This window comes from Contarinia nasturtii, unplaced genomic scaffold, assembly GCF_009176525.2.
Source record: "Contarinia nasturtii isolate CC-2019 unplaced genomic scaffold, AAFC_CNas_1.1 Cnas_scaffold_864, whole genome shotgun sequence".
NCBI lineage: Eukaryota > Metazoa > Arthropoda > Insecta > Diptera > Cecidomyiidae > Contarinia > Contarinia nasturtii.
This window is the reverse complement of record NW_022198211.1, coordinates 3363516-3385870: the sequence shown is the minus strand read 5'-3', so window position 1 is coordinate 3385870 and position 22355 is coordinate 3363516. Positions and strand designations below refer to the sequence as shown.

At 32.4% G+C, this 22355-nt stretch overlaps 4 protein-coding genes across 4 annotated transcripts; 1 reads left to right on the top strand and 3 right to left on the bottom strand.

The window, feature by feature from the left end:
- Nucleotides 1-583: 583 nt before the first annotated feature.
- Nucleotides 584-2331, bottom strand: LOC116342429 (serine protease persephone-like). The gene is made up of 8 exons (XM_031770036.1): nt 2175-2331; nt 1965-2120; nt 1830-1886; nt 1664-1743; nt 1468-1605; nt 1351-1401; nt 1094-1277; nt 584-1033 (listed from the first exon to the last, which is right to left on the bottom strand). Exons 1-8 carry the CDS (start codon nt 2260-2262, stop codon nt 678-680), a joined length of 1110 nt encoding a protein of 369 aa, XP_031625896.1. The 5' UTR covers nt 2263-2331; the 3' UTR covers nt 584-677.
- Nucleotides 2332-5312: 2981 nt separating this feature from the next.
- Nucleotides 5313-6938, bottom strand: LOC116342657 (serine protease persephone-like). The gene is made up of 8 exons (XM_031770349.1): nt 6799-6938; nt 6570-6725; nt 6448-6504; nt 6294-6367; nt 6098-6235; nt 5976-6029; nt 5727-5910; nt 5313-5671 (listed from the first exon to the last, which is right to left on the bottom strand). Exons 1-8 carry the CDS (start codon nt 6863-6865, stop codon nt 5313-5315), a joined length of 1089 nt encoding a protein of 362 aa, XP_031626209.1. The 5' UTR covers nt 6866-6938.
- A 1279-nt stretch (nt 6939-8217) lies between these two features.
- On the top strand, nt 8218-9040 carry LOC116342656 (lectin subunit alpha-like). The gene is made up of 5 exons (XM_031770348.1): nt 8218-8318; nt 8377-8450; nt 8522-8630; nt 8699-8728; nt 8817-9040. Exons 2-5 carry the CDS (start codon nt 8445-8447, stop codon nt 9038-9040), a joined length of 369 nt encoding a protein of 122 aa, XP_031626208.1. The 5' UTR covers nt 8218-8318; nt 8377-8444.
- Nucleotides 9041-20252: 11212 nt separating this feature from the next.
- On the bottom strand, nt 20253-21402 carry LOC116342655. The gene is made up of 3 exons (XM_031770347.1): nt 20722-21402; nt 20423-20648; nt 20253-20359 (listed from the first exon to the last, which is right to left on the bottom strand). Exons 1-3 carry the CDS (start codon nt 21400-21402, stop codon nt 20253-20255), a joined length of 1014 nt encoding a protein of 337 aa, XP_031626207.1.
- Between the last annotated feature and the right edge of the window lie 953 nt (nt 21403-22355).

Below are 22355 nucleotides of genomic sequence, written 5' to 3'. Positions count from 1 at the left end.
ATTCATTCGTTCATTCATCAAATCCAAAATAACTGTGTGGTTAAATTGTGGCTATGGAATTCAATGGCTAGTAGTGCGCATTGATAACTGATATTCCTAGTATTAATATTGGTTTGTTTCCATTGAACGTAATGTATAATACGTTATCCTATTGTTATTTCTAATCGTATTGCTAATGTTAAACATACATAAATTTTCAATCACTTCGATGAATATTTACTTTGCTTTTAAACACAAAAATGACTCATTCTCTCTCTCTCTCTCTCTCTCTCTCTATCCAATGTTCCATTTTGATTCAATTTAATTCTCTTCAACTAGTGAATAATGTATTTATACGTTTTGATAATGTTCGAATTGCATAATTTTCTATTTTGTTTTTTTTGTCAATTCGTAAATTTAAACTTCATGCTAAAATATTCCAATTATAGAGCTCTGCTTTCCTCATGATAGGAAATTGACTATTTCTTTATTTATTTCGACAGCAAGAATATAGAAGAAGTCAGACGGATAATTATAGAGAATATTCAAAAAAATAGAAATACATAGTATGGCATTGACGATTGAAGTAGGAAAATGGACAATATTTGAAATGGTAATTACTTTATGTATTTGTTTGAATATTTTTCAAATGGAATAAAAATGTAAAAAAGTAGATAGTACATATTTTCGAGATAATTTCAAGTCCTTTTAGTATTTGGCCAAACGATTGACTCGATCCAATCTAAATAGAATGCGACTCTCGTGTAAATGCCGGGCAATGCTGTGCCGCAACTAAGACCATATGAAACGATACCGACGACAGTAGAAACGCTTGAATTTGATGTGGGAAAATATTGAAGTGGGCCACCACTGTCCCCTTGACAACTATCATTTCGTCCCGTTGGGTCGTATGCACAGTACTGCCCTTGACTGATGCCATCTTGAAGAGCAGCTTGATATGCAAGAACATTGTAGTTCAAAAATGTTTGATTGCATTCGGGTAATGGCATCGACGTCAATTGAGTTTTGAGAAGAACGTTCGATCTTATTTCACCTTTCGAAATGAAAAAATCTTTTAAAAATCTTCAAAAAAACCACATCACCAAAAACATACGATCGAATGAAGTCGAACCCCAGCCAGTCACCAAAAGCTTCATTTCAGCAGTAATATCACTCAAATCCGTCTGCAAGCATGCTGGTGAAATTTCACGAGTAAAATAAATACGTCTTCCCAGTCGAAGCAATGCGATGTCATTTCTTTTGGTTATTGATGAATAACTCGGATGGCGAATTATATCCTATTTCGTTTTAAAAAAAACTCTTTTGAATGGAATCCCTTTCGAAAATATAAAAAATTGCATAAATGTTTACATTAATTGCATGATTTGTGGGCCTGATTCCATCTCCGTCGATTAGGCTTGTCTGTTTTTTTAAGGAATAACAAAAATTCATATTATTTGTATAAATATTTTGTATTTCATTACTTACTTTGCCCAATCGCACTACAACCGGTGGTCGAGCTAAAGCAGTGCAGTGCGCAGCTGTCATTACATACAATTCTGATATAACAGTGCCTCCACAGTTGAATTCCACGTTGTATTGATCATTTAAATAGCCCAATGCAGCCTGTGAATTGATATTGATTTTTAGAATTTTGTATTGAATACATATTGAAGTTAGATACCATCCATGGGAATTCACCAAGTTCAACTGGCCTACCACCCAAAATACGATCCACTGGGGCCTTTAAATACAGTTCGCATGCTAATTTTTATTTAAAAACACAACAAAAGTTTCACCAATTGGAAATCTTATACGAAAACAATTCAACAACTCTCTCTTCAGAATACCTTTCTGTGCTGGTCGCTTTGGTACTGATACTATCCATTCCACATTTTGCAAGCAATCTGCAGGCACAATTTACTTATAATATATAACACAGTTGACTTTTCTACAATACAATATTTTTATCATCGTTAACTCACTTGGATTTTGTCCATCACACAATCTGGCCAATAATGGAATAAAAGAAGAGTTGTGAGGAAGGGAGGAGGGTGGTGGTGGAAATGGTATTTTTCCCACTTGAATTAATTCTTCAATCGTATTCACATTGTTATTCTGATTGCCATTTATATAGGGAGCTTTAATGAGCACAAATTTTAATGTTTGTTTTGTATATGAAATAAAATATTTACCAGTCAAAACAAAGTCGACTAAAAGCACTATCCAGACAAAACTTTTCATTGTAGAATCAACTTGCTCAAATATTCCGAAAATGAGCATTAATAAAATTTTATTTCATTTAACGTTAACGTTGGCAAATTATTCGTTTATAATCTGTTATTGCGAGAGTTTACATTTTGTTCATACTTTCACTGTAAAATATCATCCAAATTAGGTAATCTCTATAAAAACACATACAGATAACTCTCAAGTCATTTTCGTTCGCGTATCAATTGTGATTTTTTTTTAAATAAATATTCTTAGAACATGTACAATTGTACATGTTTGATGAAAGGGTCAAAAGTACAAGAGTCAATATTTTTGATATTTTGTCAAAGCCACATTCAATTTTATTACATATAGATAATTTATGGCACAGTACATTGAATTTAATCTCTGATTGAAAACTTTAGCACCAGTAAATATTAACATATTTCAGTTGTGAACGAAAATTGGCATTTTTTATTATTAATCAATCGAAAGATAACCAAATTGAATGTTATGCAAAATAATCTATAAAAATAAGACTACCTTAATTATGAGTGAAACAAATTACAATTAATTATACAATTTAAATCTTTTTCTATTAGACGATTATATGTTGAGATTTCAGTGAACGTGACGGAAAACTGTGAAGTAAGAAAAACCACCGTTCACAATCTGAAAATGGACAATCAGCAAGGAAAGTGCTAAATTAAAAAAATATATATTTTTAAAGAGTGCAATGCTGTTGCATCTTTTACTAAGAGCCTTAGTAACTAAGACAAATGTCGTAAGTTATTTACGGTTATTCCGAGAATAAGCTACTGTAAAATTACCTTTTTGAAAGATTCCCGCATGCAGTATACATTTCCGAATCCTTGAAGAACGACTGGTTTTTGAGTAACCTTCATGAATAAAGGTAGCAATTGCTTAGCTTCGTTGGGAAATGTATACCAATCGCTTTGGTAAATTGTGTCACTGAATTTCTCAAATCGATCGGTTACATTTTGACCGAAGTAACAGAAGGAAAACATTAAAGCAAACGACCAAAATAATATTATAAATGAGCGAATCAATTCGAATGAATTTTCCGTACCCTAGAATGTTAACAAAAAATAGAATAAATGGATTTCATTTAAGTGTAATCAATAAAATAAATAAACATACCAAATCCCTTTGAAAAACTAAGAGCGTACTACAAATTGACATAATAGTGCCCAAATAGTAAGTCAAAATGAAAATCTCATAAATATGATTAAAGTCAGCTATTAATCTGAAATATTACCAAAAAAAACTAAAATAAATTATGATTCGTAAGGAATAAATCGCACAACCTTTTAAGTTTTGAATGTAATTGAATGATATCACATAATCTTCCCTTCATTTTGTATCGTTTTATTGTTCGCAAATCATTTTCTATGTCTGCAATAACCGCGATAGTCAACCAACAAAAGCCAATCAACAGACAGTAGGTACACTGCACACAAAGCATGACGCAGTAGATGCATGTCATTTGGAATGATAGAGCAATTGCATACCCATTGTAAGTTCTCCAATCGAAAGGAAAACTAAATTTATTGAAGAAAATTCAACGATTATCTTACATTTGAACATTTAACTCGTCAAATCACTCACAATGACAAAAATGGCAATCGAAATGTTGCGCTCGGATTTGAATTATTGGTGGTGAAATAAGTGATGATCGTGAATAATAAGTACGGTATTGCAATGCTTATGAATGTTAATTTCACAAAAAGAAAATGAAATATATTTGTCCATTTTTCGATGCGATCATTCGCTTCTTGATAACTAAATCGCCTCGCAGAATTTAATCCTTTAAACAAAAGGTTAAAAGTGAAATATACCGAAATGAAAATCAAAATTATTCTCAACTCACGCTTTTGTATGACATTCTCCAGACTGGTGATCAATTCAAATATTTTGCTCATTTTGTGAATGATCGATGGAAAAAAAATAGTCGGACACAAACCGGTCATTATCCCAAAAAATGCATCAGCATATTCTTCCATTTTTTTTGCTTCAACTAACAGAAAGATAACAGATGAAATGAAAAAACTCATAACAAAAAACCAAACCAATAAATATTTTCGGTTAAACCAATGACGTCGCATGGGATGAATATCGATTGTAGCGAAAAGATGTCGAGTTGAACGAAAAATCTCCATGGCTATCGATTGCTCCAACTTTGTTTAATGATAAACTCAAACTATTTTCCGTTTTTTGTAATTCTTCTACGCTTTCGAACTCACAGAGAGTGTCATTGGAGAGAAAACAAAAAAATAGAATTTGAACAAAATTATACCAAATTGGTTTCAATATTGATATTGAAAATAACGAAGGGCAATCGCACTTTGAATACTGCAGTTGTGCTGCTCTCTGACATTTATAAGTTCAACCCTATGTAAAGACATTGCTTTCCTCTTCTTCTTCATTTGCAAGAAGCATGTGCTTTATAGCAGCTTAACTTTGAGATACCAGGTGGCAGCACATCTGCGTGTTCGAAACCCAATACATTGCTTTAAATGGAGTGCGAGCAGAGCGTGGAAAATAAATGAGTAACTATCTAGGCTGAGCCGGATATATTAGGTAATTACAATTGATAATTGAATTATATCATTGAATTTGATTCAAATTTATTGCTATTTGTGTGCCTTTTGTTTGTTATAATGTCAAAAACAAATGGAACATCCGAATTCAACCTATTAATTTATTTAAAAGTACAAACCTTTTTTTTTCAAGAATCATTAATTCATTAAAACTAGAGCTGAAAATTGTAAAATCGTATTATTTCTCAAGGTTCAGCCAAAAGGCATGTGTATCAAAAAAACGAGTTGATATTATAAGTTGAACACAATCGGTAATAATTTATTGGTGTTTATATTTGAAACTTATCATTTATTGGAGGAAAAGTACAAATTCAGGCACAATAATGTCTTAATAAAATCACGAAATATTTAAATTATCATTTCAAGTTCTTTTAGTATTTGGCCAAACGATTGACTCGATCCAATCTAAATAGCAAAGCACGACGATAATGACAGCTCGGCAACGCTCTATTAGAGATTAGTACCGCTGGCAACCGCAGAACTATATAGAATCATATGGAGTCATTTGGTGGCGCTGGCAAGCAATCTTGCCTTATCGTCATGCTTTGCTAAATAGAATGCGACTCTCGTGTTAATGCCGGGCAATTGTGTACCGCAACTAAAACCATATGAAACGATACCGATGACAGTAGAAACGCTTGAACTTGTTGTGGGAAAATATTGAAGAGGACCGCCACTGTCCCCTTGACAACTATCATTTCGTCCCGTTGGGTCGTATGCACAGTACTGCCCTTGACTGATGCCATCTTGAAGGGCGGCTTGATTTGCCTGTAAATTAAAATTCGAAAGTATTCGTTCACACTCGGAAAATGTCATCGTTGTCAATTGTGTCTTTAGAAGAACATCAGATCGAACGCCACCTAAATATGTGCAATTAATCAGATTGGATAGATACACCTGTAGATCATATCTTACGTTCGACTACAGTAACACCCCATCCGGTTACCAGTAACTTCACATTTGAATTCATATCACTTAAATCCATTTGCAAGCATGGCGGTGTAATATCTGGTGTGAAAAATATACGTTTTCCTAATCGTAATAACGCAATATCGTTTCTCTTACTTAGTGTTGAATAATTCGGATGCCGAATTACGTCCTGTTGAAGTCAATACATTTAAAAAAATTAATGTAAGGAAAATATAAAAAAATTCAAATTGTTACTCGAATTGGATGATTCGTAGCTTTGATATCATCCTCAGCATCGGTGAGAGTTGGCTATTGTTTTAGGAATGGTAAATTTAGCGATATAACTACCAAATAATATTTTGTATTTCATTTCTTACTTTGCCCAATCGCACTACAACCGGTGGTCGTGCCGCAAGAGCACAGTGCGCAGCCGTCATTACATACAATTCAGATATAACAGTGCCTCCGCAGTCAAAAGTCACTTTTAATTCTCGATTTAAATAACCCAAAGCCGCCTGAAAAATGAGAAATATTTTTGCAAAGTGAAACTGAATATAAATTTCAAGGGCATACCATCCACGGGAAATCAGCTGTTGGCGTACCTCCCAAAATTCGATCTATTGGCAACTGTAAGTACACTTCACAAGCTGCGATTTTCATTGACAAAAAAAAAAAACAGGGTTGAATCAACAATTGAAAAGAATTTAATAACTACTAATAAGAATACCTTTTTGAGCTGCCCGCTTTCGTACTGATACTATCCATTCCACATTTTTTAAGCAATCTGCAGGCACAATTTACTTATAACATATAATACTGTTGACTCTATAACATTTCTTATTGACTCACCTACATTTTGAACGGTACATAAACCGGATAATAATGTAATAAAAGAAGAGTTCTGCGGAAGAGGGGCGTGTGGCGGAGGAAATGGTATTTTTCCCGTTTGAATTAACGTTTCAATGCTTGTCACTGCATCACCCCCATTTTTGTTAAATTGGGAAACTTTACACAATTATTGTATTTTCGAGTTGCAAAAAACGAAATTCATTGAAATAAAAAAAAAAATCACATTTACCAGTTAAAACTACATTGTAAAGAATTAGCACCATCAAAACCAAAATCTTCATTAAAAATTCAGTCATGATCCGCAAAAAAAGTGCTCTTTGTATAAATTTTACTTATTGCTTATCTCTTGACTTATTCTAAGTTAGAAGTTTAAACCGTAGCGGTGCAGTGGAGGGCGCGTAATGGAACTACGTGCCCATCACATTTACAGAACTTTTGGCAACACTGTTCGTAGTGTTTTGACATTTCATGAAGTGTGACATTAATGTTCGTTCATTTGAACCGTGTTTGAGTTTTTGAAATAAAGTGATGAAATTATAATTTATTATTGTGAGTTTGATATATATTTTATTATTATGATAAAATAACAGTGAAAAAAATGTGTGAAAACATATGTAAGTATTGAAAATTTCAAAAAAATTAGTTTAAATTTCTTGAATTGAATTGGTAAAATTTCTTATTATTTACAAGGTGCGTTGTTCTTTAAGGAGTCAGTCAAAAATATATTTCTTTTTACTACATGTGTTTGTTATGAGTATCTCTGAGCGGTGCAATGTGAGTGTGTAAATGTGTTACGGCTGGAACAAAAATGTGCTAGCGGTGGCACAAGTGTATTTACTGGACCGTAATCGACAGAACGGATAACTAACTTTCAATAATTCTGAGGAAAACTCAATAATATTTTTTAAAAATATTGAACTTAATGACGCTTAATGAAGTAATAAAAAAGAAATATATTTTTGACTGACTCCTTAAAGAACAGCGCACCTTGTGAATAATAAGAAATTTTACCAATTCAATTCAAGAAATTTACCTTGTCTTTTTGAAATTTTCAACACTTACAAATTTTCAACATTTGAACACATTTTTTTCACTGTTATTTTATCATAATAATAAAAAACATATAAAAACTCACAATAATAAATTAGAATTTCAAAAACTAAAACACGGTTCATATCAACAAACATTAATGTCACATTTCATGAAATGTCAAAACACTAATAACAGTGTTGCCAAAAGTACTGTAAATGTGATGGCGCCACCAGTACTAAAATACTACACTGCGCTAGGACGGTTTAAACACATAAAATAGACTGCAATATGGTAAAAATAATAAAACAATTCACAAATTGCAATTCTTTTTAAATATTCATTCAAAACAAAAATACGTGTTATTTCAATGCGAATCTGGTATCGATACAAGCACACAAAACAATTCTACCAGTCAGTGCAAATAATTAAATGCAAACAAAAAATCACTTCGCGTGTGTTAGTTTATTCAAGTTCTGTTCTGGTTATGCTGATGTCAGTGTATATTTGTAGCTAATCAAGTTTTGAAGGTCAATAGTTTCTTCAAGATTTAGTGTACCCAAACGAATTTTGCCTGCAATCACTTTTTAATTTTTGATTTCTCTTCATTTTCGTGATTGTTCAAGTTCATATACAACGTTAAATTGAAATATCGTCTTATTTGTGAATAAAGTTGAGAAATTAAATTGAATTGTGTTTTGGTTTTGCTTCTTCTTGTTGGTATATATTGTGGAGAAAAATAGATAATGGCCGAAGATATAAAAATCTGTTATTTCAGCACCAATTTTTGGTCAACTATTCACTCCAAGACACAAGAACACCAAAAAGTACCACCTTATAACAAGTATGCAGGTAATGTGTTATTTTACGAATAAAAATAATTTTTTTTGGATGTAAGCTCAATAATTGAACTTCAAATTTAGCATAATTGGTTCAACGCATTCCATCATTGTCGATCTCTTGGCATGCATTTAGTAAGCATTACATCACAAGATCAAAATGACATAATTGTGAAGCAAATTAAAGACGATGGTGAGGAGAATGATGATAATATTGAACCCCGAAAAAAGTACATACCAATTTTTTAAAATTATTTTAAGGTTACGAGGACAGGGTATTTTGGACATCTGGTACAAGATTAGTTAATACATTTGTTTGCACACACATTAAACAAGGAAATCAGATTTGAGGAAATTTGTTTTTTTTTTTCTTAATTAGGCAATGGCAACGACTACCAATGGATGGGTAACGGAAAACATGTAAAATACACCAATTGGACACCTGGTCAGCCTGATAATATATTGGATAGAAATGAACATGAGCAATGTATCCAAATCACTGGCAAAGGAACAGGTCAAAATGATCGAGAAGATTTGAAATGGAATGATCGCATTTGTAGTTATAATTTTAATTTTATTTGCGAACAAGATATAATTGAATAAAAATATTGTTCAATATAAAAATACATATATACAAACATTTATATTTAACTACATTTATCATACACCCGAATGGAAATCGAAAGCATAAAAGCAATATAAGATACTTTTTTATAGATATTTTGTAAATTTTCTGAAATCGGATACTGATCAAAAAGTTTGCCATGTAAGAAAAACTCACTGAGAAGCGAGAGAATTTTTTTTAGTTCGTATAGAACGGTATACGAAATGTTTTACTGTTTCCGGATCTTATTTCAGATAAAAACGAGAGCAAAAAATGGAATTTCATAAAAATGTTAAACCGATATACTTTGTGAGATACTCTAATCGAGTAATATTTTCTCTAAGAAAATGAAGGATGCAATATTTCATGCTGAACATATGTATATGTACGGCTGTACGTACATTATAAATATTGAAACTAGCTATTTCTTGTTGTCTGTTTGCACTCTTTTGAGAGGTTAGAGCATGGGGTTGTAGGCTGAAAAGTCACTTGTAATCGGTTCAATTTATACGATGGCAATTTAAGTGTTGAAACTTTGTAAAGCGGAATGGCATGTGCTCTAGTCTCAATTTGACCTCATAAATCCTTTGAAATGTGAAATCACTAATTCAACGATAGCAATTTCACTTCAGTGCCCCACATACATTCACATTTTCAGAATAAACTAATCTCCGATGGACTATAACTGGCAATTTTCACCAAACACGTTTTACAATAAACTTGATTTGATTGTTTGTCGTGTGTGCTTATTATATTGAAACGAAATAAACATTTGACCAAAGTTCTTGTAACGAAACAATCACATCAACATAGACAATAATCATTTTGATACAATTGTGCCAAAAGTATCAGTTAAACGAACAGAAAAAGAATCATGCTCTGAACTCTTACACTTTGACATTCGTATGTCGAAGGGAAAAAAGGCATGTTGATTAAAACAAATGTTGGATAACCGCTATTCCATTTCATACAGACAAGACTAGATGAGAAACCGGAAAGCATTCATACCATCATCACAACTGTGGTGGTATATTCGAAGAATTATGCATATATTTGAATACGAGTGCAAACACGAGTGGAAGTGGTAGTAGCGACACCAAAATGTACGGCCTCATATCATAAATCTTTATCGTTCCTAATTAGTAAATGGATACGTAAATGCATTCATGCAATCTCACAATTCGAGAATGAGTCTCGCACGTTTCTCATGACAAACAAACATAGTATATGCTCTTCGTCTCTATTTGTGTGTACGAATGTATGAAATCCGCTTCGATGTGAAATATTCAGTTTCATTTTCATTTGATATGTTCCCTTCAATATATTTACCATGTGTGCGTCCGTGTTCATGTTCATATACAGTCCAGTGTCAGTTTCATTTCGAAATTACTAAATCAAATTAAAACCAAAATAGTCAAATGAAACTGAATATTTTCCAAACACAAACTGTTCGTGCCTGAGCACTTTTGCCATGGTGTACACTGTACAGTAAATGTGTATGGTATGGATTAGTCATTTGAAGATGAATTCACTTGTTATAAATCGTTGAGTATAATCCAATCTTCGAAACGACATGGAAAACCTAGTGGAAAACGGTTTGTGTGTCTTTTTGCATTTTCATTTAATTTCGAGTGTTTTCCAATTAAAACCCCTTTAAACTGCATAATATTTCTCGATTCATTTTGTAATACAACACACACACACACACACTAGATTGCGTATGCCCTTCGTTTGGAATACATGCAAGAAATCATTTGAACTATCAGGAAAAGTTGTAATATGTGTGTTCAACTGATATATGTTTCAAAATTGAAAGAGTAATTATTAAAAAATGCCATACATGAACCAAAAAAGAAAACAAAAAAAAATCAAAATAACAACAATGTTCTCATCATGCTTCCGTGAAGTTTTAATTAAGTTTGATAAGAATTTCTTGTATTCATTCCCGATGAACTCATTTTATTCTTGAGCAGAAGTTGAGAAAACTGCCAAAAAGTTATATCTTTCACATATGATTCTTGTTCGTGTATTCATTTTTTTTTGTATCGTCTTAGTTAGCCTGTATATTTTACTCGCACAAAACTCGATGGATAAACTTTACAAGAGTACAAGATAAAGAAACTACGAAAATTTTGAAGCCACCGTGAATGTGTGTCATTTGACACAGGTAAAATTCGTTCAAAGAAACTTGTGTTGACGGTATCTTAACAACCGAAATTGCAATCTACAGTTCTGAGCACTTTTAATGCGATTTCAATTCGGTAAATTGCACCTTGAAGAGTTTTTCATCGTTTTCATTGAGAGATTTAATAAAATTCCAAAATAGACTTTGTCTGACACACAAAAAAATGAAAATGGCACGATAAAAACTAAACGATGCATCGCAACTCATTTGAGAAACGTATAAAATCAAAGTGTTAAGTACTATTGTTTTTTAAGTACTTCAATAAAGTTGAAGTGTTTTCAAAGAAAAATGTGCATTTAAAAAAACGTTTGCTTGATGTCGACTCAATTTTATGACGTTTCAAATCGATTTCAGGTCATCGGAAAAACTGAATGAAAATATTTTGCCGAAGAAGCTGTTGAAATCCAATAAAAGTAAGATTGCCGATCGCACAGAATCAAATATAAAGAGAGTATGAAATTATTTTTATCGATATATTTCCCCCCTTTGAAATGGAACAAAATAGATAAATTCAATTCGAATTCAATTTTCACGTTGCAATAGAAATCATATTATTAGAAGTAGAAACGATGAAATATTATTTCATTTGATTCCATTTGATTCACGTTCGTCGAACTTGAAATCTTTGGCAGACGGTGTGTAACATATGAAAAGCAAAATAACATTAATAAGTGCAAGTTGTCAGACAAAACCATAAATGAGTATTTATTGCGATTTATTGCATGTCATAAATAAATTTGAGTTTATTCGAAAGTGTTGATGAGTCGTTTAAAGTTTTTGGTTTTGGTATACTTGACACAATATTTTGTGTATGCATAACAAATATTTAAAACCTGAATTCACAATGTACCGATATAATCAAGAGTCAAGTTGTCTGTATTTGGTTGAAACTCACAAAATTTGCACTATTGAGCTTTATTCTTGTAAATATTGGTATATATCCGTATACAGGTCACTTGTTCTGTTTCTATCTACCTCATAGATATCGAAGATGTTCTTTGTCTTCGGGTAAAAAGCCACGCAAATATTTCTTTTCAATCCATTGCAAATGCATTGATTGCAGTTCAGTAGATATATTTTATTCAAATGCTCTGCGTCAATCTAAACGAGTTTTCTACTATGTGTCTATCCGTTTCGATGACTCACCGCGGTGAAATAAAATGCATTCAATTGAAATGTGGCAAATGGAAATTATTCTGTATGAATATTATAATAACCTGTCAATCAATTTAAAGGAGTTGTGAGAAATAGTATGTATGTTGTGTTCGATTGAAATAGATTTAACTGCAATATATATATAAAAAAATGGAAGTTTACATATTTTCTTTTATCTTCACATCACTCGATTTGTACATATTTATCATGCAACAAATGAAAATATTCATATTTTCGACAGCTCATTTCATTCAGACGGTGAAAATGTTCTGTAAACTTGGAAAAATAAATCAAAACTATATTTTTTTGAATTTGAATGCATTTTGTCTTGTATTCATATTGATTTATAATAGAAATAAACAAATACCAATTGAGTGTAAATGTACAATAAAAATTGAAATTGCGTGATTTCTACTCATTAATATGAAACACTTGAAAAAATCGTTTTGCATTTTAAAAAAACGTCTGAAAGCATTTTTAAGCACGAAAACTCGTTGAAACTTCTCAAGTTCCTGAAACGCCCCGTTAAATGGAAGTACAATTTAGATTGGATGAGTTTCGATGGCTTCAACAGATGTTTTTCATATGATTAGAATGTATGGCCCACATTCGTTTTGAAATATAGGCGCAAGAATTAAACTTGCATACACATTGTAAGAACTTTGGTGCTTTATGAGAAATCAGATGTTAGATAAAAACATGTAAATTGTATTTTGTTCAGACGAGCAACGCTATATGAAAGTAAGCCTTCTACGAAGGAAGTGATCATTGTAGTTGGTGTCGAACTTTGAAATTAAATGAATTGAATCCATCAAAAAATCAACGGGATGTTTAATATCAATAATTATAATCGAAAATTGCGTTCAAAAACCTACGAAGATGTACTAGAAAAAGTTTATCGACAAAATTGTGTTGGAAAATGACTGGTGCTTTTGCGTTATGGTAACGATATAGCTTGAAGCAATTTGTGAAAAAAAATTCGTTAAGTAAGAATTTTTCATAGTAAAATGACAGAAGTTACAATCATAGAAATTGAAATTGACGAAACTTGAGACGGAGATAATGCAAAAAAAAAAACTCGTAAAAAATGCCTGAATCAGGAGAAAAAAATGTTTTTGTATAAGTCACGCTTTTCCATTAAAAACTCTCACAATTACTGACGTACCTTATCCTCCCACCGTTTTTCTCTATCTTTTTTCTCTCGAGACTTCCTTGCATCCCATTTTACTAGGGGAAAATGACTACTTATAAGTTCGACGAAAGCTATAGAATTGTACGAAAAACTTACACGAACTTATGAAATCGCACGCTTCTTATGAGAATTTATACGAACTTACGCTTTGTCCATATATATTAACACACTGCTGTAAGTTTGATATGCGTCAACATGCCGAAACAGTCGCACATATAGTAGTCAAATGACACAACGCTGGTCAACTTTTTTTAATTACATCTCACGCTGCAAATAATTTGTACAAAAAAGTAGAACGTATTTTAAAATAAAAATTACCAATCCAATTAGTAAATTGGACATCATCGCTCTCAATACTCATAGACTCATAAGCAATAATTCTTTGTGGATCTTTGAGATACATTACTGGTTATTCACTATCAAAATCGAATCTTTCAAAAATGACGTCTAATTAGACGAATTTATATTTCTTGGTATTTTTTCACCGAAAACTGTCTCGACTTATTTATACAAATTATTTTCTATCTGATTCGACATTACTAACATTTATGACCATTCCCAACATTCTGCGATTTTCAATTGACGTTGAAAAACTTACTAGTAATCAAAGGAACTTACGTAAAACTTAGACGAACTTACAAAAATGTATGTAGAACTCAAGAGTTCTTACGCGAACTTGTGAAACTTACAGATACTTATGAACTTACAACGAGTCATTTTCCCCTAGCCATTTTATCCTTTTTTTATCGTACATTCATGATTACGAGACGGAACAAATCCAGAAGCAGTTTACAAACATGTCAAATGGTTGTGAGCTTGGGAAAAATTAAGTCGTCCGTCGACGATGATCTCTCGTTGCTCCATTTTTTCCTCTCTCAGTATATATGTATTCTGTTCCTTATTCACTCAAACTCTTGTTTTTCTCGCGTTGAGATTATTCAGTGCCAAGTTTACGCGGCATCTGTCGTTTGTTTATGTGAACGAGCCAAAATTGGATGATATGCTTACGAGCGAGTAGAGAGAGAGAGAGAGAGAGAGATTTGTTGACGTTTGTGTTTTCATGAATTCCGATGTGTTGTCTTTCATCTTTCAATCGTTCAATTTGATGTCGTTTGAAGCGTTGCGTCTTTCTGTGTACTGTACACTAGGGGATATCCATGCGAATTAGAATTAGCACATTAGCAAAAAAATAGGGAAATTTACATGAAGAAAATAGCGAAATTAGCAATAAATAGCAGAATTAGCACTGTACATGTATATACTTTAGTAAGCATTTATTCTTGAATTTATTGAAATAATTAATTAAAATAAAATTCACAAAACAAACGAATTGAATAGAGTTGAACTAAAATGTATCAAAATATGTAGTTAAATACGCTTTTTCCCATTTTTAAATAAAAATATATTCAATGACACGTAACCAAGCACGTTCCATCTGTATTAATTACAATTTACGAATTGCGATCGGAAATGTAGATTTGATGACAGATTTCTTACTGAAAACGTATACGCTAGTGCCTGCTTCAAATATACACGTTGAAAGTGTCAACTTGAAACATTTACGTAAACACATTTCGGTTATTCGATCATGCAGTCAATCTGACGTATGCAATATTTTTGACGTACTAGAAAAATTAGCAAAAAATCGCAGTATTAGAACAAACTAGTAGAAATACTAGCAGAAATAGTGGAAAATAGAGAGAAATAGCGTTTATTATTATAAATTATTCGATCTGCAATTCATGGTTATCCCCTAGACTGTACACATAACAAATATACGATATTTACATAAAACATTGGTTTCCCATTTGTCAAAATGTAAAATGAGGTCGAAAACAATCGGGTGAACTCGCGAGCGAAAAAAAAATGTATGTCGACTTAAGTTAAACATTGCCATAAATCGTAGCTCCAGAAAATTATTCATAGCGAAAATAAATTTGACTAATTCTCTCTCTGTGTGTTTCTTCGTGTGCATTTTGTGCTGGCATTATTTCAAGTTTCGAACGAAACTTCCGCTTTTGTTTTTGTTAACTTAAACCGAACCAAAAAAAATATTTGAAAACTTTTGTTATTCAACATTGCGCTTTGACTATGTATACGGGAATTAAAACTGCACAATCACATCACATTCGCGTCATAAATTCAGGACTTTTTCATGAAATCATATTTCGAAATGAATTGGTTCAGTCTCTTTTTTCACTCATCAGATGGTGAATATAATGCAAGTGCTTTGAACAATCGAAATTCAGCCGGAACACCGATATTTATGTTTGGACAACATTCCTTCAAAAAGTTTCGAAAGAACATTTTGCGACAGAATTCACTGAAGATGACATGAAAATTCAAATTTGTCAAATAAAAATAAATAGGAGTCATTTTGAGGGGACATAGAGAAAGCATTTCATAAATGTCCTATTATAATCGCGTATCTTGTCAAGTATATCATATAACCATTATTATGATGCAGGCAAACGTTACTTCCGAATCAAATGTTTTAGTCTCGGGCAATCGTTTTATCCGGAAGCATAAAATCAAATCGTCAACAATGTGACAATGGATTTGAATACATATGAACAACATATGGACATTGGACATACCAACCAATTCTTTTTAAATCTTTCATGGATGTATTTACATGCTTACATAACATGTTAATGTTTCATATATTTGAATCTTTATGCAAGCCGGAAAGATTTTGAAAAATACAAAATCCATGCTTTAAAAGCTGTTCCAGGGAAATACTCGCTGACTACACATCTCATTTAATACATATGATTCTTATGATGATCGTTTGTTATTGTCATATATCTGGTATTCAATAAAATATTATTTTTCTAGACCATTTCATGGTGCTATTGTAACTGCTACCAAACAATCAAAGCATAAATTATACGTCAAATTATTTCACGTGTAAATTAGGACAAAAAGTGTACAATTGCAAAATGAGTGTGTAAAACTGTTTAAAGTGCAGATAACATCAGATTGTGGTTAATAAACTGAATAAGTGCGCTTAAATCTAGTACACTAGACTCGACCTCGTGACATTTATCCTTTCACAGCAAACTCATTTCAACTGAGTAAATACGACACGACTGCTCTCCATACAACAGTTTTATCGCTTTCTTATTCTTTTTTTCAAATTGCCCTAGTCGTGAGACGTATTATGCAAATATATCAAGATATACCAATTTTCACTTGTAAAAATTATTATTTACTCATTTAGATTGAAATCATTCATCTATATTGTCCTTGCCATTGCATGACTAGAGTATTTGCTTAAAGCATTTCCATTTGAATGGAAAGATGATATTTTCCGGGAACATCAAGCGTTCTATTTAACTGTACTCATTATAAATGCGCAAAGGGGAAAAATGCTAGAATTCAAATGAATTACGCAAACGAGATTGCATGAATGACGCATCAAGAACAAAAGGTAGAACATTAAGCGTTTTTTGGTGAAAAATAAAAACATATATTGGTGGCTCCACCTGCTGTGTTTGTGAGACATTTCACATGATAGTGAGTTGAAAGTTGTGCTGTCAAACTGCGTGGTCATGTGAAATGTTGTGAAAACAAAAAGTGTTAGAAGAATTTACTACATTTATTTAAGAATTTGCTACATTCCTATTATATTGGGTTGGGGAAAAAGTCTTTCGCGATTTTTTCAAAAAGTTTGAACGCATAATTTTTATATTTCAAATGAACTTTATCAAACAAAATATATGTCATATTAGTCGATAATCCTCTGCCATTTTGTGGGTACTTCCATTATTCTATCATTGTGGAACTTCTGGGCAAGTGGATGGCTCTAAGAAGAGACACATTGCGAATGGTTTACATTAATGCCATCTGTTGGCTTGTAGAGATGGGAGAGATTGTGACATTTTTGACGTAATGTATTTTACGTATTCATGTTTTTGGCAAGTCATTTGTCAATTTGGAACGTCCTGTTTCAATATCAATCAAATCACCAACCCATTTGTTAGGTTACATAAAATATTTAAAAACAAACATAAAACAATACACAGCTTTTGGTAAAAAACAAAATAAAGAGATAAAATAAACTTAAAGAATAAATTACTGATGAAAAATATATCAGTCTAATATTTATTTCTCACCATTTTTATAACGCTATTTACAGCGACTTCAAAATGCGAAAAATGACGAAATGTCATAAATCTAAATTGACAAATGACTTGTCAAAAACATGAATACGTAAAATACATTACGTAAATTTGGTTGGAGACGTCGGAGAAAAATAATATTTCATCATTTTCATCATAAAAAAAAAATATAGTTTTGTTCAAAAATTCAAATAAAATCAAATTTAAAAAATATATTATTATTATAAAGGAAAAATATATTACTTAAAATAAAAATAAATAATAAATATGTGCATTTGTGTTACGTTACATAGAGCAAATTTGTTTACATGCTAGAGATGTAAATTTAGTTGAGGGATGTCAGGTATGATGGCGCTGATTAGCGAGACTCGCATAAAAAAGTCTCCAATCTCATATATGTGTCATCCACGTGCTTCTGGGATTTCTGACCACAAACCCGAAAAATGTCATTTTTGAAGGACTTTTTTGATTTCAAATTTACCTTATGAAGCGAGTTTCACAGAGACCGAAACAAATGGTATTTTGATAGTGTAAAGTCTGAGCTATAAGGTGGATACATTAAAACTTTCCGGCAAATTTCTCTAAGTTTTTGCTGGACCAACCGTTGGCGTCATCTGACATCGTCAAAATGAAAGGTAACGCCATATATTTGGATTAATTTTGGCGATTATTTCTTAATTACTTGCTTCAATCTCACTATTTATTGGGAGTAAGAGTCATAATTTGACGTTATACCAAGAATTAGCACAAAACCATAAACGGTTCCCATCAAATTACACTTTTATCCCAACATAACCTTACTTTTTGTTAATTCAGGTTTTTGGTGGAACGTGTTGATTTCTTCGCTATTTTTTCGGAGGATATTCTCGTACGATATCCTCTTTATCTCTTCCATTAATAATCTTTTGAAAAAAGATTCGGATTCATATCATTTTCTTTGCATGTTGCAGTTTATCCAATTTTTTACCAAATCGAGTAAATCCAAACTTCGGAATATTTTTTGGGTACATCCCTTTGCAAACGGGTTAAAACTTTTTTGTGTAAAAATGTTACGTTCCTTACGTTTTAGCCGCGTTTGGTTGTAAATGATATTTCACAAATTGAAAACGGAATCGATATTGGTGGTGAAATAATCCGAGGTACAGTAGTTTTCGTAGCGTCGGATAACTTCGGAGCTAACACTTGTCTCGGATTTGTTAAAATTTTTAGCACAACGGAGTACTGCTGTCGATTTTGCACTTGTAACCGCGCTGAAATACAGACACCTTGCAATGAAATGCCATTGAAATTGCCTAGGGGATAACCATGAATTGCAGATCGAATAATTTATAATAATAAACGCTATTTCTCTCTATTTTTCACTAATTCTGCTAGTATTTCTACTAGTTTGTTCTAATACTGCTATTTTTTTGCTAATTTTTCTAGTACGTCAAAAATATTGCATACGTCAGATTGCCTGCATGATCGAATAACCGAAATGTGTTTACGTAAATGTTTCAAGTTGACACTTTCAACGAGTATATTTGAAGCAGGCACTAGCGTATACGTTTTCAGTAAGAAATCTGTCATCAAATCTACATTTCCGATTGCAATTCGTAAATTGTAGTGCTTGGTAGATGGAACGTGCTTGGTTACGTGCCATTGAATATATTTTTATTTAACTACATATTTTGATACATTTTAGCTCAACACTATTCAATTCGTTAGTTTTGTGAAATTTTATTTTAATTAATTATTTCAATAAATTCAAGAATAAATGCTTACTAAAGTATATACGTGTACAGTGCTAATTCTGCTATTTATTGCTAATTTCGCTATTTTCTTCATGTAAATTTCCCTATTTTTTTGCTAATGTGCTAATTCTAATTCGCATGGATATCCCCTAGGAAATTGCGGAACATGGATGAATATAACGAACTCATTCAAATTATTAATTCATCAACAAAGGTCTGAAGTATTTTAATATTTTTGATTCTATGGTTCCCGATATACTTCACGATATCAATGAAGGGGTTGCACCTTTTCTTTTGAAACATCTCTTCCTACTTTTAATAGGAAAAAAAGTATTTTCTGAAGACCAAATCAACGATAAAATTTTACATTTTGACAATGGACAAAAAAACCAGTGATTGTATATGCGATACTCAGTATCCGTATGATAACTGAGCAAATTCGCTGAGCTCAACGCTGCGTTACCGCAACCGTTTGTGCGGTGTTCACTCAATATAAATGAACAATACATACAAAGAAACTGTGCGTTGTATAGGCATTTGACGTTATGGGTTATGTTATTCAATGACTTTTAATTTAATTTGATAGAAATATAAACAAAAAATGATCTTTTTTTACTTTTCGTATTTTTCTAGTATTTTTATTTAAATGTTGAACTCAAAACATGATAATCTTTATTAGTTATAGCTGTTAAGTTTTTTTGAGTAGAACAAATCGAGACAAATGTCAAAATATAAATGTATGTGAGAAAATGAAAAATTTCTACTCAAGTAGAGTACGACGAATTCGTTTGTTGAATAGAATCAAATACAAAGAGATTCTTTTCACAAAAGATTGCTTCGAATTTCGTCGCAAATTTGGTTCACCACATCTTCAAACGTTCCCAAACGAGTTCCTTCTGGATCATTGGACACGCGGAACGCAAACAAATCTAAAAATGAACAGTACAAAAATGAACAGTATGATGCCTTTTAAAATATGTTTTCAACAATACCTTTTACAAATTCCAGAACACCACGGTCAATGGTTTCAACCGTTGACTCTTTGATTCGCTTCAACGTGTAGATCCCAATGAGCAGAGCCTTCAAAAATGTTTTGTCCTTTCCTTCGTCATCCCGATTCTCGTTTAGTTTTATCAAACCATTTACTGCACGTGCCGACAATGTAATTTCTTCTAATCCGTTTTGCGTTCTTATTTGGAAAGCGCGGTCACCTTTATCCTAGCAACAAAATAAAACAAAGAGTGATCACAATTCACAATAATATTTTTATGTAAAAAAATATTACTCTTACATTTCTTTTAAATGGAATGTTGTTTGACAACATATCGTTTGCCTTGATCTCATAGCCGTTCTTAATCACAATTGGTTGAAAATGAGCAGGAGAAACAAATGTAACTTCGATATCATCGTCAAGTTTTACTGTTGTAGATTTTTCGACGATTCCATGTTCAACGGGTCCGTTATTGTTCTCCTGAACTTCACCACATGTTTCCGATTCTTGACGAATATCATTGCCATTTTCTTGAGAACCGTTTTGCGATGCACCAATTTCACCATTTTGCACGTCGTTGCCGTTTGTATCTTCGCTACTTTCGTGTGACATGTTTTGCGATGCACCCATTACATCATGTTGAACCATACCGTTATCATTGCCAATTTCATTTGTATCTTCATGGTCAACAATTTCATTTTGGTCACGTAATGGATCAATAGCATCTTCGTTGAACAAATGATCGAATTCCATCTCATCGTCAGCAGATAATTGAATTTGTGCAAAGTGTGGTTTCATATCCACCTCGGATTGTTGTTCGTTCTCTTTATCGTTTGTATGATGCGCGTAAATTTCAAGGCCTGCTACGCCTGCTTCAACGGTTACATTCCGTTCTTCAGCCAACACATTGTCTCGAATATCTTCGTCGTTTACTTCGTTTTGAACGACAATGTCATGTCCTGCTACGTTTCCAATCAACATATTGTTGTGAATAATTTCGTCGTTTTCTTCATTTTGAATGGCAATTTCGTGGCCAAATTCAATAATCGGGATAGGCATTTCATGTAAACGAGCAGGATTATAAATTGCGGGCAATCGTGTTCGCAATCTTTGAGCGTGTGCTGAAGCATCATTGTAATTTTCTAAGAGCGAATTTTTAACAAAAATAAGTCCGGGCATATTTTATAACAAATATTAAATAAAATAAAGAAAAAAATGTCTTACCCCAATATTTTATGGAACGAGCAATGAAGCAAGTCTCTTGCAAACCATCTGGCAATGGAAAAATGTTTGTTGTCGGAAGATCAAAATTTGGCAAATATCCCGTCATTTCTGGAACTTCACCACTTTCAAGTTTTTCATATAAATCTTTCGAAAAAAAAACCCGACGGTTTTGGTTGGTATTTACACCATGGTTATATAAATTCACGTCAACCAACCGATAAATAAATTTTTTTGGAACCACTGTGTGGGCTCTGGCTTCAGTCAAAAAAACTGTGACGAACATAATGAAAAAATCAAACGAATTTATGTATTGAAAAAAAAAAATCCCGTTAAAATGTGATGTGCTATGGTGATGTTGACTTGGCGCTTGGGTGGTCGTAATAGAACTGAACTTGTAACAAGAGAATTATTAGTCCTTAATGTTGCTGACTGTGCATCAAAGTAGCATTTGACGTATTCTGTTGATGACCGAAAATTGATTTTTGAAATTTGCTTAACTGTTATGTTGTATGCATTGTTCTGTAGAGCATGTTCAGATTTGTCATCGCAGCAGTATTGGTAAGAATGTCCGCATGAACGTTATTGTTTTCACAGTATACTCGATATTCGCATAAACCAGTCGGCACGCAACGGTTCGAATAGAAAGTCAAATAAATTTGAATTTTGAATAAAAGCGGTACACTACAGAAAAATAATAATGGCAACACCCG